The 14060-nt window shown below is 46.1% G+C and overlaps 1 protein-coding gene across 2 annotated transcripts in view; it reads left to right on the forward strand.

The window, feature by feature from the left end:
- The window catches only part of Thap4 (THAP domain containing 4), a 43497-nt gene that overhangs the window by 17728 nt on the left and 11709 nt on the right, over nucleotides 1–14060 (forward strand). The window contains exons 1-2 of one of the 2 annotated variants that reach the window (XM_034521892.2): nucleotides 353–465; nucleotides 7216–7375. In XM_034521892.2, the coding sequence (XP_034377783.1) occupies nucleotides 462–465; nucleotides 7216–7375 (164 nt within the window). In that variant the 5' untranslated portion in view covers nucleotides 353–461. Of the gene's footprint in view, nucleotides 1–352; nucleotides 466–7215; nucleotides 7376–14060 lie in introns of those variants that run through there. The other variant, XM_034521891.2, reaches the window with a different exon arrangement.

Genomic DNA, 14060 nt, shown 5'->3' on the forward strand with positions numbered 1-14060 from the left:
CAGAACAGCGTCCTTGAAGACAGAAGAGTATATTAGGAGCCTAAGCCCCTGACAATGTTCTGAAGAAACAGCTTCTGTTCTGTGCCTGCCCTGCTGTGCATTGATTTAGCGAGTTGATTCCCCCAGTTCCACTCCGTGGAAACAACAGAGGGTAGCGTTCTCATTTCTTGTCTGGATGAGACAGCCAACTCTGCAGCCTGATCCTGACTTGTAAGATGCAGCTTAGTTTCCTAAGCTCCTTTAGCTCTAAAGTTCTGTGATCTCCCTGGCTGTCTTTGTCATCCACATTCTTCTGAGACTTAGTCTTTTATAGTAGACTACAATTCCCAGAATGCTCTCTTTGGATTGGCATTCATTTCCTGCAATGCCTTAACAGCCAGGTGCACACATTTCCCGTCAATTGGCAGAAAATAACCTTGAGGAACCTTGACGGAGTGTGTCGGAGTTCAGAAAACTTAGGGATGGGTAAGCTTGTTTTCAATGTTTAGGCCACTTATTACAGAAAATTTAAGTTTTTATTTTTGAAGTTTAAGATTTTAATAAAAAAAAAATCAAAAGAAAATTCATAGAAAACCTTGTCTAGTTTTTTTTAAGATACTGAAAGCTACAAAGAGGCTAGATCCTTATATTTTTTTTGTTTTGTTTTTCTCCTAATGAAGTTGAATTTATGTACAGTAAAACACAAAGTTCTTGATACTCTAGTCTGATAGGTTTCCACACATGTAGGATCCATAACTGGATATTTGGGCTATAGAATAATTTCTGTTGTCCCACACATCAGTGAAGGCAATGGCAGCAGTTGCAGGCAGGGTTTCTAGGGTAGTGGAAGAGCAGAGAAGGAGCCAGCCCATCCAGGGTGCTCCAGGTTTACTGCCAGGGTAGACACACTGATTGTTCAGCATGTACCTGCTGCCACCTGTCTAAATTGGCATCTTTTAAGGACAGTGGGCTGTGGGAGTTGCGGGGGGTGGGGAGGAAGTTCAGTGCTTAGACAGATGCTACTTTCCAGAGTCTTTCTACACTGCACTGTGCCATGGCCCTTGGCACTGAGCATCCTGATGTGTAGACACAACGGTACGTACACCCTTTGTTTCCGATCATGCACTTCCTACTCACCATCAGAGAGTCCTGGAGTCCTGGGTCTCCTTTCACTTGCCAAGTGTCACAGGACAGCTCATGAACCTTGCATGTCACAGATTGGTGGTGCCTGGGTATGCAGTTCTTCCTCCAGAAGGACCAGCTGAACTCTTGTTTCTAAAGTGGCTGCCATAGCATGAGTGCATCTTCCCAGTCACGTTGATTCACAGGTACCCCTTACTGAGCTTTGGCAGAACCTGGGCAAGGCAGCAAGCTGCAGCACTCAGCATTCTCTCCTGCCTTGTTTTCAGGTAGATGCCCAGCCCATGCCATGGTGCCCACCTGCCGGACAGGCCACCCCTGGTGACTCTAGCCAGCCCAAGGCTTTTTTGTCCTTGTGGCCCACACATCTTTACTCTGCCCTCTTGCCCATCCTTCCTTTCTTTTTGTGTCCTCCCCTATCTTGGGATACAGCCACTTTCTTTACTGCGTGGTATCATCCTGTGCCTTTCCCTCTTCTGGTTCTGATAAGTCTGTCCTGCCAGCCCCAGATTTACAACTTGTAGTTTATCCTCATCCTTCTCTAATCCAGACCCCCAAAGCTCCTAACAGACAAGGTATATACTTGATCCTAGCCATGCTTCATACTCCTCAGCACAGAAGGGACAACCTACAGTGTCACTGAAAGGATAAAAAGACATAATGCAACCTGCACTCGTGCCCCTGGGACAGCAGGCATAACTAGGCCCTCCCTCAGACCCACAGGCCAGTATGCCAAGCACTGTGCAGCCTGGTAGCCTTGCTCTCTGCCACTACCTAGTCTTAGCAGTGCAGCCCCTCAGACTTCCTCAACATCTGTGTCCCTTTTCTCTACCAATACCCCTTCCTTAATAGCATGTTCCACATTTCCAGTTTCTCCACAGCCTCCCCTCTGTGGGCTCTTTCTATCTGTCCATTTGTGATAACCTTTTTTTTTTTCTTCCCTATTTAATCAAAATGCTTTCAGTGAGTGTCTCCACCTAGTTTTTATTTTATGTGTTATGGCTCTTTTGCCTACATGTATGTTTATACAACACATACATGCAGTGTCTGCAGAGCCCAGAAAAGGGCATTATCTCCTGGGACAGGAATTACAGACAGTAATTCTAAGGCACTGAAATGAAACCTATGTCCTTTGGGGGAATAGTGAGAATAGGCTCTTAACAGTGAGCCATCTCTCTGTCCCCTCTACCTAGTATTGGGAGAGGTGAGCAGACACTCAAGGAACTGACCCTGCTTCTATACACAAACCTTCTGGTCTGAGGGCTTGCTTCAACCCGACCAAGCTTTGCAGAAGCACATTTCCTGTCCTGGGTTAGTATGTACCATACTGTGCCCACTTAGCTCTCACAGGTATCTCATGTCAGGATCTGTTGCGTGCTTCCCCGTGCTCTTTGTTGAGCTGTGTAACAGAGTACTCCCTCAGTGGGATAATTCCTGCAGCACTAGTTGTTTCTGGTACCTGTTCCCAGGGTGACTCTAAACAGCATGAAAGCTATTCTGAGACGTAGCTGAGGGCTGTATAGATTAGTCCAGAATACCCAGGGCCTTTTTAGTCCTTACCCAGAGGAAAGAATAGTGGAGGGTGGGACACAATGCCATGCCTAACTAACTAGTAGATCAGACAGCCAGGGCAAGAATATGTGGTTCATACCACCAGTTGTTTATAATTAACAAATCTCTAAGTCGACTGTTATATCCCCAAACCAATGTCTTGACTTACTGAGATACTAAAGTTAGCAATATTGCAACAGTGGATCTGTGTCCCAGCATGACAGCTGTTGTCCTGAGCTATTAGGTCTTCACTGGGCCATACATCTCTCCAGCCCTATCTTAAACTTTTTAATAACTGCTTTAAGAAGATCAAAGGAGACTAGCATAACTAATTTTAACAATTATGTTATTTGACATCATTATCCAAAATACTGTCATCTCACTAAGTTTTTTTTGTTCTGGGATACTGGAAATTATTTTTCTGGACTGAGTTTTGGGAAGCCTGTGGGTGTGTCTGGGGCAGCCACATCTCTAGTGCTACAGCACTGGCCATCTCAGGTCTGCAGCAAGCATAGGGTGATGGAAGCTGAGGCGAGCTACAAACAAGATACCACCCTTGTTCTTTCCTTGTGGGATTGTCTGTTAGCCCTGTGTCTTCTGCCATGGAGGAACGCTGACTTGCCTTCCCTCTGTATATGGGAACCTGATCATTTCACAAGAGTGGGATCTGATAATCCCTGTTTGTGGTCTGACTTCTCTCACCCAGGCTTGTGGTAGTAGTTGGGAATCGTTTGCTTTTATGATTTTAAATAATGTTCCTCATCTGGACATGCAGTGTTGCAGCTCACTCAGCAGGCATTGGATGTGAGTTCTACCTGTGGCTGTGGTGAACAGTCTGCTGCTGCAGATAGGTCTGACTTTGGTGGGTAATTTCTGTTGGTCCTGTCCCTGGGAGTAAAGCTATTGCTGGGTTCTGCTCTATGCTCACCTTTAAAAAAAAATAATTTTTAAGTTTATGTACATTATTGTGTCCCATAGTTTGGACTTGGGGGAGGTATGTTTGTTTTGTTTTTGCAGTGTTGTTTCAAACCCTGGGTCTTGGGTGTGATGGGTAAGCATATTGCTCACGTCTGTGTCGGGAAGCTCCAGGTGTCTTCCCATGAAGGTCCTCTACCCCATTGCCTGTGCTGTACGTCCTCACTTTTGCGTTCTTTCCGTTGCTGGCTGGTTGTATTCAGTATTCTTCCATTGTTGTGAGAGAACACCACAACTACAGCAACTTACAGAAGAGTTTATTTGAGCTTATGATTCCAGAGCAGAAGACTCTATCATGGCAGGAAGCGGCAGACATGTGACCAGCCAGTGCAGGAAGCTGGGAGCTCTCATCCTCTCATCTTTAACTGTAGCACAAACCAGAGTGGACTGGCAGTGCCTTAAGTTCTAACTCTCAAAGTGTGCCACCAGTCATAGACTTCTTCCAGCGAGGCCATACCTCCTAAACCTTCCCAAGCAGTGGCCGCCCCAACTGTAATGCCTAATACTATGGAGAGCATTTCTTATTTAGACTGCTCTGGATTTTTGTTTCATCTTCTTCTTCCCCGAGTTAGGCTCACTCACATCTCAACTTTTGGTCTTTTGTATTTGTGGAGACTGGTCTTGCACAGGCAACAGCCTTGCCTGAGATTTTAAGGGTATAGTAGCTGGACTTGGTAGCTCATCCCTGGGACTCTGGAAGGTGAGCAGGAGGATCTCATGGTCAGCCGGAGTCACATAGTAAGACTTGACTCAAAAAACAGAACTAAGGACTGAAGAGACAGCTTAGTGGTTAGAAGTGCTTACTGCTCTTCCAGAGGACCTGAGTCCAGTCCAACACCCATGCGGGAGTTGGCTCCCTCCTTCCACTCTGCGCTCTAGGGATCCAGCTCAGGTCGCCATGCTTGGCGATGAATACCCTCACCTTTTCCATTATTTTAATTCCTGGGAGAGGCAGAAATGATGCATCCCAGATTGATCCTCAGACAGATTGGAAGAAGAAAGAGCAGGACCGTGTTAGTCTCTCCCTGTCTTGTGTTTCCCATGTTTCTCTGTCCTCCCTCCTCTGGTCTGTGTCTCTCTTCTGACATTTGAGGATGGTCCTCCCTTGCTCTCACTGGCTGGGAAGCAGTGTGAAGACAGAATTTTAGTAGGGCCTGAGCTTGTTTCTGTTAGAGAAACATGTCACTCAGTAATGACTCAGACAGAACAACGGGGGGGGGGGGGAACTGACTGACCCCTATAAGGGGTCTAAAATTTGGGCAACGCCAGGTATATGTGAAGGGCTTCAGAGGACACTGGGGATCAGAAGGGGCCTTGTAGATTCTGGCAAGACCATGTGGTCTAGAACTTGTAATGCTTGTTGAGGCTTCCTTAATATGGAGTATGTGACTAGAGTCAGGTGTGGGTCATAAACATTAGTGCAGGGCTTCATTCCAGAGGGTACTTGACACCTTCCTGGGAAGCCAGTGTGTTTCTATGAGTCACCTACACAGCCTTGCCCTGTCCTGAGTGTGCCCTGTCCTACTGCTCTGTCTGTTGTTGCAAGCCTCCCACCCTAGGGGGCAGGCATAGATCATCCTTATCCTGCCTGCAGGGGAACAAAATGAAAGGGGAAGAGAATGGAGACGACACTGCTGATGTCCAGCACAGGACCTCACAAGCTGTGCATACTCATATGATATACACACCAACACGCATGAGAGACACATGCCAGCTTATAGGCACACGAACCGATGCTGATCAATGTACATGCTGACAGAACTAGCTTTTCGTATGCTTTTAGTAAGTCTGGGAAGAGCTATAAGGGAGAAGTGGTATTTCCTCAGCAGACAGTGTACAGGAGGTCACCTGTTCATCATGCCTTCCCACAGAGACACTCTGAGGTACATGCACTTCTCTGAACATAGTCGCCTGTGGGTTGGGTGCTGCGAGGGCCCCTTTAGAGCACAGCACCAGTATTGTCCCACCCCAGAGGGCTTAGGTGTTACTGGAGATCATGACATTGAGTGAGGCAGCAGACTGCCCTGTCTTGCTCAAAATGACTGAGTTCCCTATACCCTATATTGGAACAATTTGAGATCATAAGCCCCTGCCCCTTGAGGTGGAGGCTTCAACTAAGGTGTGGAGGCTGACTTGGCACCCTAAGAGTAGGGGAGTAGACAGGAGCTTGGTCTCCTGTTATCCAGTGAAGAGGCCCAGAATTATACCCGTTACACTCACATAGACTTGCAAATATATATGTAAATAAAAATAATAAATTAAAATATTGTGTTACATTTATATACTTTATTTTATTTTATGTAAAAAGGTCTTGCCTGCATACATGTATGTATACCCAGGGTGTGCTTGGTGCCTAAAGAGGTCAGAAGATGGCATCAAATCTCCCAGAACTGAAATTATGGATGGCCATGTGGTGCTAGGACTCGAGCTTTAGTCCTCCTCAGAGCAAGAAGTATTGTTAATAGCTAGACCATTTCTCCAACCCGGTGACAAACATGATTAAGTTCTGTCCCGATGACTCAGTGGCTAAAAGCACTTGCTGCCAAGTCTGATGCACTTGAGTTCAGTTCCTGGAACCCACATGGTAGGAGACAGCTGACTCCTGTAGCTTCTCTTCTCTGCCTGTGGGGCCCTGGAAAGGTCGTCCCTCTTTCTGGATATTCTTCCCAACTCTTTCAACTCAGAGTTGTGTGGTATTAAAGCTGTAGTAGTTCCCAAGGCTGACCTAGCCAGCCCTGCACAGCTGTCATGGAGAGCGCATCATGAGTTGTCGGTCTCTGGAAGTGAGGACAGATCTGCTGGTAGGTGAAAGATCTACCGCACTGAGGGTCTTGTCCATCTCCAGCTCTGCTCTTCCTTTGAGTCGCTTTCCAGACCCAAGAGTTAAGTTGTAGAAAGGTTCCAGAAGAATCCTGGTCACATATGGGAAACAGCCTGGTGGTCCTTCTGAGGCCCTGCACAATCTCTGGCAGAGTCAGGGTGAGAGCGAGGGTGACCTTGTAGGTCATGCGACTCAGTTACAGACCGCACCTTCACTAGCACTCAGCCCCTGTCCTCACAGAGCTGCCTCAGAGAGCAGCCTGCCCCACTGTCCTTCAGGTGCTTCCACCTCTCAGTGTGCCAGCCAGTGTAGCACTTTCATACCTAAGAAAGGAGACAATCTCTGCTGCAATATGAAGAAGGCACAGTTGAATAAAAGGGAGAGGCCAATTTTCTTAGAAGCTATCAGCCTTTGGCTCTAGCGTGGCCTCCTGCTCCAGCCCTGTCGCTTTTCACATCTGCTTCTGTAGCCCACCTGTTCTCTCTTCCTTGTGCACTGTTCCCCCCATGCTACATTCTGGTCTCAGGATTTCGGGGGCTGGAGGACAGTGTTCAGGCTTCCCTTTCATCCTCCTCACTCCCCAGACTCTGGGCGCTGCAGAGGTCTAAGACAGTCTCACCACAGGGCATTTGAAGGGTTTGTGGCTGTTGTGGCAAAAGCACGTTCCAGTATCATGTAGGCCTCCACCCAAAGTCTGGACAAACCCCGGAGGAAGCCAGTCATTTACTGTTCCATCCTTTCGTTTTCAGAGCCTCCCAAGCTGAATCCAGTGGTGGAGCCGTTGTCCTGGATGCTGGGTACCTGGCTGTCAGACCCGCCAGGAGTTGGTACCTTTCCAACACTGCAGCCCTTCCAGTACCTGGAGGAGGTGCACATCTCCCACGTGGGTCAGCCTATGCTCAACTTCTCGTAAGTCCCACCTGGCTCACAGGTTACCTAGGCCTTTAGATAACTCGAGATTGACGAAAGACAGGCCAGTCAGGAAGATGCAAGTGCACCTTTAGATTTGCTTCAGAAAAGCTCTCTCTTCTTTCCCAGAGCCTGGCAGCTAAGGCACAGGGTTGGTAAGAATGGTACTTTTATGCTGTTACATTCTTTAAGATCTTAGGCAGACCTCACATTGACAAGTTAGTTAATCCAAGCAGGAAAGCAGCTGGTGTGTGTTTGAGTAAATCAGCAGCATCAGTCTACTGTGTGGACATCAGTTACTCAGGGCTGCTGAGGTAAGAGTGTGGGGTCGTCACTTACTTTTGTCCTGCACTAGCTGAGGTGTTCTAGCAAGTATTATGGTTCTCAGTGGGAAATAATGTTACTTTTAAGGGCAGCTGACATGTAATTTCAAAAGTAATGTATGTGCTTAGCAAGTTTAAAGTAGGGTAGAGACTCCAGTGATGGAGCGGCTTTACAGTGTGTCAGCCCTGGATTTATTCCCCAGCACCTCACTTCTTCTTCTTTTTTTTTTTTTTAAAGTACATAAAATTAAAAAAAGCAAAATTTGTTTCTGCTTCGGTCTCCACTGTAGAGTTCTACGTTAAGAATCTTAACTAGGGGCTGGCAGGATGGGTCAATGGTAATGGCACTTGCCTCTAAACCTGATGATCTGAGTTCAAGCCCTAGGACCCACAACGGTGGAAGGAGAGAACTGACTCCTAGTCACTCACTGACCCTACACACACGTTTACATAATCAAATAAATGCAGTAAATATCTGTACCTCTTATTGTTGCTACATATCAACTCTCTTTCCTGAAATACTTACAGAAGCATTTCACATTTAAATTTTTAAAATTATTTATTTACGTGTCTGTGTATGTGCCCAAGGAGGTCAGAGGGTATTAGCTCCCTGGAGCTAGAGTTCTGGACAGTTGTGAGCTGCCTGGTGTGGGTGCTGGGAATCTAACTGCAAGAACAGTGTGTCATCCTGACCACTGGGCAGCTCTCAGCCCCAGACTCAGATGTTTTGATTGGAGAATATCATTAGCTCAGGCTTGACTAGGGAAGCAGTTCTGACTCACAAACCCCAAATCAAATTCTCTGAAAACCAAAACAGTTTACACTGACGTGACACCATTTCAGCTTTTAGGTTCTTATGGGTTTGGGGCTTTGTTTTGTTTTAAGACAAAACACTAGTACAGCCATGGTTGTACTAGAACTTGCTGTATAGACCAGGCTGATAGCAAAGTCCCAGAGATCTGCCTGTCTCTGCCTCCTAATTGCTAGGATTAAGGCTATTTGCCACCATGCTAGGACATTTTGGGTTTAAAGATTTATTATTATATTTTTTTAGTGTGTATGAAAATCTGTGAGTTTGTCTATGCACCACAAGTGTGCCTGGTTTCTGGTGCCTGGTTTCTGCAGAGGCCAGAAGAAGGTATTAGATGCCCTGGAACTGACAGTTGTGAGCTGCCACGTGTATACTAGGGTCCAAACAAGTGCTCTTAACCTCTGAGCCGTGTCTCCAGCCCTCAACTGGGGTTTGGTTTTTTTTTTTTTTTTTTTTGGGGGGGGTGGTGGGGGCGGTTCGAGACAGGGTTTCTCTGTGTAGCCCTGGCTGTCCTGGAACTCACTCTGTAGACCAGACTGGCCTCGAACTCAGAAATCCACCTGCCTCTGCCTCCCAAGTGCTGGGATTAAAGGTGTGTGCCACCACTGCCCTGCGGTTTTCAATTTTCTTTCTTTCTTTTTCTTTTTTTTTTAAAGATTTATTTATTTAATATTTTATGTATGTGAGTACACTGTTGCTGTCTTAAGACCCACCAGAAGAGGGCATCTGATCCCATTACAGATGGTTGTGAGCCACCATGTGGTTGCTGGCAATTGAACTCAGGACCTCTGGAAGAGCAGTCAGTGCTCTTAACCACTGAGCCATTTTTCCAGCCCAGGTTTTCAATTTTCTAATTAGAGATTACTCAACCTGCATTTGTTTTGTTATGGTTACTATTTTTATTTGTTTTGTTGTGTTTGAGACAGAGTATCATTACACAGCCCAGACTAGTCTGGAAGTCACTGTGTGTCTTAGATTGGCTGCAAACTCACAGTTGTCTACCTCCATTAGCAGAGAGCTGCAGTTTCAGGCATGTGCCACCATACCCAGCAAATACATTTGCCTCATTTTGTAAGTAAAATATGAAAAGGTATAAGATGGCTATTTTCTGGGGCTTTTTGTTGTTTGTTGGTTTTGTTTTGTAGATGGTCTCTCTGTGTAGCCCTGCATGTCGTAGAACTCTCTCTGAGACTAGACTTGCCTTAAACCCTTCCTCCCGAGTGCTGTAATTAAAGACCTGTGTTACCATACCTGACTTGTGTTTTTAAAAAGAGATCATTTAGGGTTAGGGATTTAGCTCAGTTGAAGGCCCTGGATTCAGTCCTCAGCTCTGAGAGACAGGGGTGGGGGAGGGGAGAGGAGAGAGGGGAGAGGGGAAAGGGGAGGGGGGGGGAGAGAGAGAGAGAGAGAGAGAGAGAGAGAGAGAGAGAGAGAGAGAGAGAGCGCGCATTTGATTGTGAAGGCATATGCCTGTAATCTTCAGCATTCTGGGGCTAAGGCAGGCTAATCATGAATCCCTAGTCAGCCTGGACTGCTGAGAAAGACAGCTCACAAAGATGGAGGGTAGTCTTTTTTATGGTTTCTATTGCTGCAATAAAACACCATGACCAAAAGTAACTTGAAGAGGAAACTGTTTTTCATATTACAACTCTAGGCTCACACTCCATCACTGAGGGAAGTCAGGGCAGGAACTTGGAGGCAAGAACTGAAGCAGAAGTCGTAGAAGAATGCTGCTTCCTGGCTGTTCCTGGTGGCTTGCTCAGCCTGCTTTCTTAAACAACTCAGAACCACTTCTCAGAGTTGGTACCATCTCCAGTGAGCCGGGAACTCTGGATAATAAAAAATTACCTAGGGCTGAGAGGTGTCTGCAGTTAAAAGCACTGACTGCTCTGCCAGAGGTTCAATTCCCCGTACCCACATGCCAGCTAACAGCCATCTGTATCTCCAGTTTCAGAGGATCTCAAGTTCTCTTCTGGACTCTGGGCATCTATGTAGGCAGCATCCTTACACATAAAGCAAATAAACAAGGACAACAAAGTCTGGGGCTGCAGAGATGGTTCATCAGTTAAGAGCACATATTTCTCTTCCTAAAGGACCCAAGTTCAATTCCTAGTACCTATGTCAGGCCTCTTAAAACTACCTGTAACTCTAGCTCCAGGGATCCCCAACCTCTGACCTCCATGGGTACCCTAAAACATGTGACATACACACGATAAAAAAAAATTAAATCTTTAAAAAAAATAAATAAATCCCAAAGAGTCTAGCACAGCCAAGTAACATAATGTCTGTAATTCCAGCACTTGGGATACTGAAGCAGAAAGATCACAAGTTCCAGGGCTGTGTGCAAGATTGTCTCAAATGTAAAGGTAAAGAGAGCTAGGTGTGGGCCTGGAGTGATGGCTCCGTGGGTAAGAGCTCTACCTGCTTTTCTAGAGGACCTAGGTTCTGGGTTGACCCGCAGTGTGGCCGACAACCATCTATAATTACAGTTCCAAAGGACCCAATGTCCTCTTCTGGTCTTGCAGTTACCAGGAGTGTATATGATACACAGATATACATGCAGGCAAAATACCCATACACATAACATTTTTAGAAAATACTAATAAATTTTTAAGAGAGAGACAAGGATATATAGCTCAGTGGTGGAACAGGTGTGAGGCCCTGAGAGTTCAATTCCAGCACTGGAAAAACAAGCAAACAAATGACCCTCTCTCCTCCTTTCTCCCTCCCTTTCTTCCTTTTTTCCATCTCCTTCTCCCTCCCTCCCCCTCCCCCTTCTCTCTCTCTCTCTCTCTCTCTCTCTCTCTCTCTCACTCTCCCTCTCTCTCTCTCTCTCTCCCTCCCTCCCTCCCTCCCTCCCTGTCTCTCCCTCCCTATCTCCTATACTAGGCCTTGCACATAAGTAGGTCTCTGCCACTGCATCACATTCATAGACCAGCCCAGAGGCAGGCCTTTCCTGTTTCATGTCAGGCTAGACCATGACAGTGTAGACCATGCTGTCCTTTGTCTTCTAAGTGCTACAAGTAGAGACCTATGTACTGTGTTCATTATGAATATGTGACAAAGGTTAGTTAGAAATTATACACTAATTCAGTACCTGTTCCATTTCTACCATAGAGAGTGAATGGGCTCTTACACAAAAATAAGCATTGCATTTAATCCAAGCACTGGGGAGGGAGCCCGAGGCAGGCAGATCTCTTTAAATTCAAGGTCAGCCATGATACACAAAGAGACCTTGTCTCAAAACAAACAAACAAAAGCCTCTAATCCCAGAACTGGGGAGGCAGAGGCAAGTCTAGTCTACAAAGTGAGTTCTGGGACAGCCAAGACTACACAGAGAAACCCTAAGATTTTACTGTAATTATCTACAGTGTTTACAGTGGTGCCTAGGACTGAAAACTGAAATATACAAGTTGAAAATGCTACTCCTTATATTATTAAGAACAAGTTTCTTGGGCTAGGGGTGTATCTGGGATGTACTTCAGGCGCTGACACAGTACACATGCATGCACGCTCGTGACTTCTGTCTTTAAGAGTTGTGCAGCTTGGAAGAATGGTGACAGAGCTGAGAGTCAGAGCCTCTTCTGGTCAGATCACACCCCAGCAGGCCCATAGCTAAGGTGTCCTCCACAGTGGGATTTTTGTTTTTTTAGGTTTTTTTTGTTTTTTTTTTTTTTTTTTTTTTCTGAATTGCTGAGTGAACAACTTCTAGGGAAACATGAACTATTCACCCCAGATCAACAACCAAGGATTCTACCAAGGTTCAGCTTGGTGAACCAATGAGTTTGTTGGGCATATTACAGAGCATGGGTGAGAGGTTCCTCATAGGAGTGTGGGGGTCCCTGGTCAGCTACATTACCAGAGTACACCCCATCATGGATGGCGACCTTACAAGAGCTGCATCAGAGCCTCCTCTTAGCTCATCATTAACTTGCACGTACTCTAGCGTCTCCCAGGATCACTTGCACTTGTTGGGTGGACAAGAGAGAGTAATGTGTGGAATCTCAGGCAAAGGTCCTGTGCTAAAGAATGTTGACAGGTCCATTACCATAAGACCTAGCTGTCGCCATATTGTTCTGTATTTATTGCCATGGTTTCTGAGACACAGAAGTCTTTGCTTCAAGATGGCAGTAGGATGACTTTGTAGTTCTGGAAGGATAAGGCCCTAGCACCCCAGGCCCCTATCTTCTGGCTCTTACTTTTTTTTTTTTTTTTTTTTCTCCCTCTTTTGCAGGATTCATTTAGCCTTGGAAAGGTGGCATGTGTATGACTTTTATTTAAACATCGGGCCACCTGTGTCACTTAAACAGGCCTTATTTATTCTTAGCAGTTTAACAAGTTATGAGTCTTTGCACCTTACCAGCTCCTGCTATAAGAAGCCTTCTCTCTACAAAAGGTCAATAGTACTAATAAACTGAGCATAAACGCAGATAGTGCAAGGTCATTTGATATGTCCATTCAACAAAACAACAAAACAAAACAATCCACTTAAAGCTTATGGCTTCCCAGCCCCAGCTTTCTGTCCCGACTTAGACTACCAGGCGTGACTGATCTTCAGCAAGCCTCGCATCTAGTTGGGAGGCTGCTGGCTGCACTCAGAGTCGTCACTGCTACAGTTGTACCAGTGGGCAAGCCTACCTCGCAGTTTGATAGTGTAGCTCTCGGGGTGTGCAGGCCAGTAAGATCGTTGGTGGCAGTTCTTCCGGCAGCAAAGCCAGCCAGCATGGAAGGAGGTTCCAGTTGAGTCCTAGCTTGATTTCTCCACGTTCTGCAACCAAAGCCTGCAGTGTCATCAGCAGGAAGATCCTGCATCCAGTTCTGACACATAACCAACAAGAGTGGCAACGGTTTTATGATTTGAGGAGCCTCCATAAGAAGCGGCTCGTAAGGAGGTGCCCCACCTCCTTTTTTGTTGACACCTTGTAGCTTTTGGCATGTTTCATCTCTGCGCAGGATACCCTCTTAGCCTGTTTAGCTGCTGTTTTTACTGTTTTTCAGGTGATTTTTTAAATTTCTAAGGCACTCAAGGTTAGCATTACACTACCTGTGTGATGAAACCCTTTTATAGAGTGAGCAGGACCTTTGCAGGCCGCCACCATCTATTCTGAGCAAGTTCTAGTTGATCTCAGCGGTCAGCAGCTAACAAGAGGATACTAAAAACCACTGTGAGTGAGGTCCACCAGAGCATGAGAACAGTTCTGCCACTTCTCTCAGTTGTGTCCTCAAACAAGCATGGGTACAGTGGTGTGGATGAAAGGGACTACTTTATGGAGTGTTCTGTGGCCTCTGTATCCTTGGGCACTGTTGCCATGGTGCTGATAAGTATTTTTTTTTTCTCTCATCTGAGCTGCTCAGCACAGCGCAGAGGGCCGAGGAGCGGGCAGGGCTGTTTTTATGTCTGACACTTGAGTTGACCCCCTGGCTCTGCCAGACTTGGGGCTCTACAAAAGTAACCAATTGCCTCTCCCTCACCACATGAGCTGCTAAGTAAATTCTAGTCAGGTGAAGTCTCCTCTCCTAACATTCGTTCTTGCAAGAGAGAAATCAGGGT

The sequence above is a fragment of the Arvicanthis niloticus genome, chromosome 17 (genome assembly GCF_011762505.2).
Source record: "Arvicanthis niloticus isolate mArvNil1 chromosome 17, mArvNil1.pat.X, whole genome shotgun sequence".
In the NCBI taxonomy this organism is placed as follows: Eukaryota; Metazoa; Chordata; class Mammalia; order Rodentia; family Muridae; genus Arvicanthis; species Arvicanthis niloticus.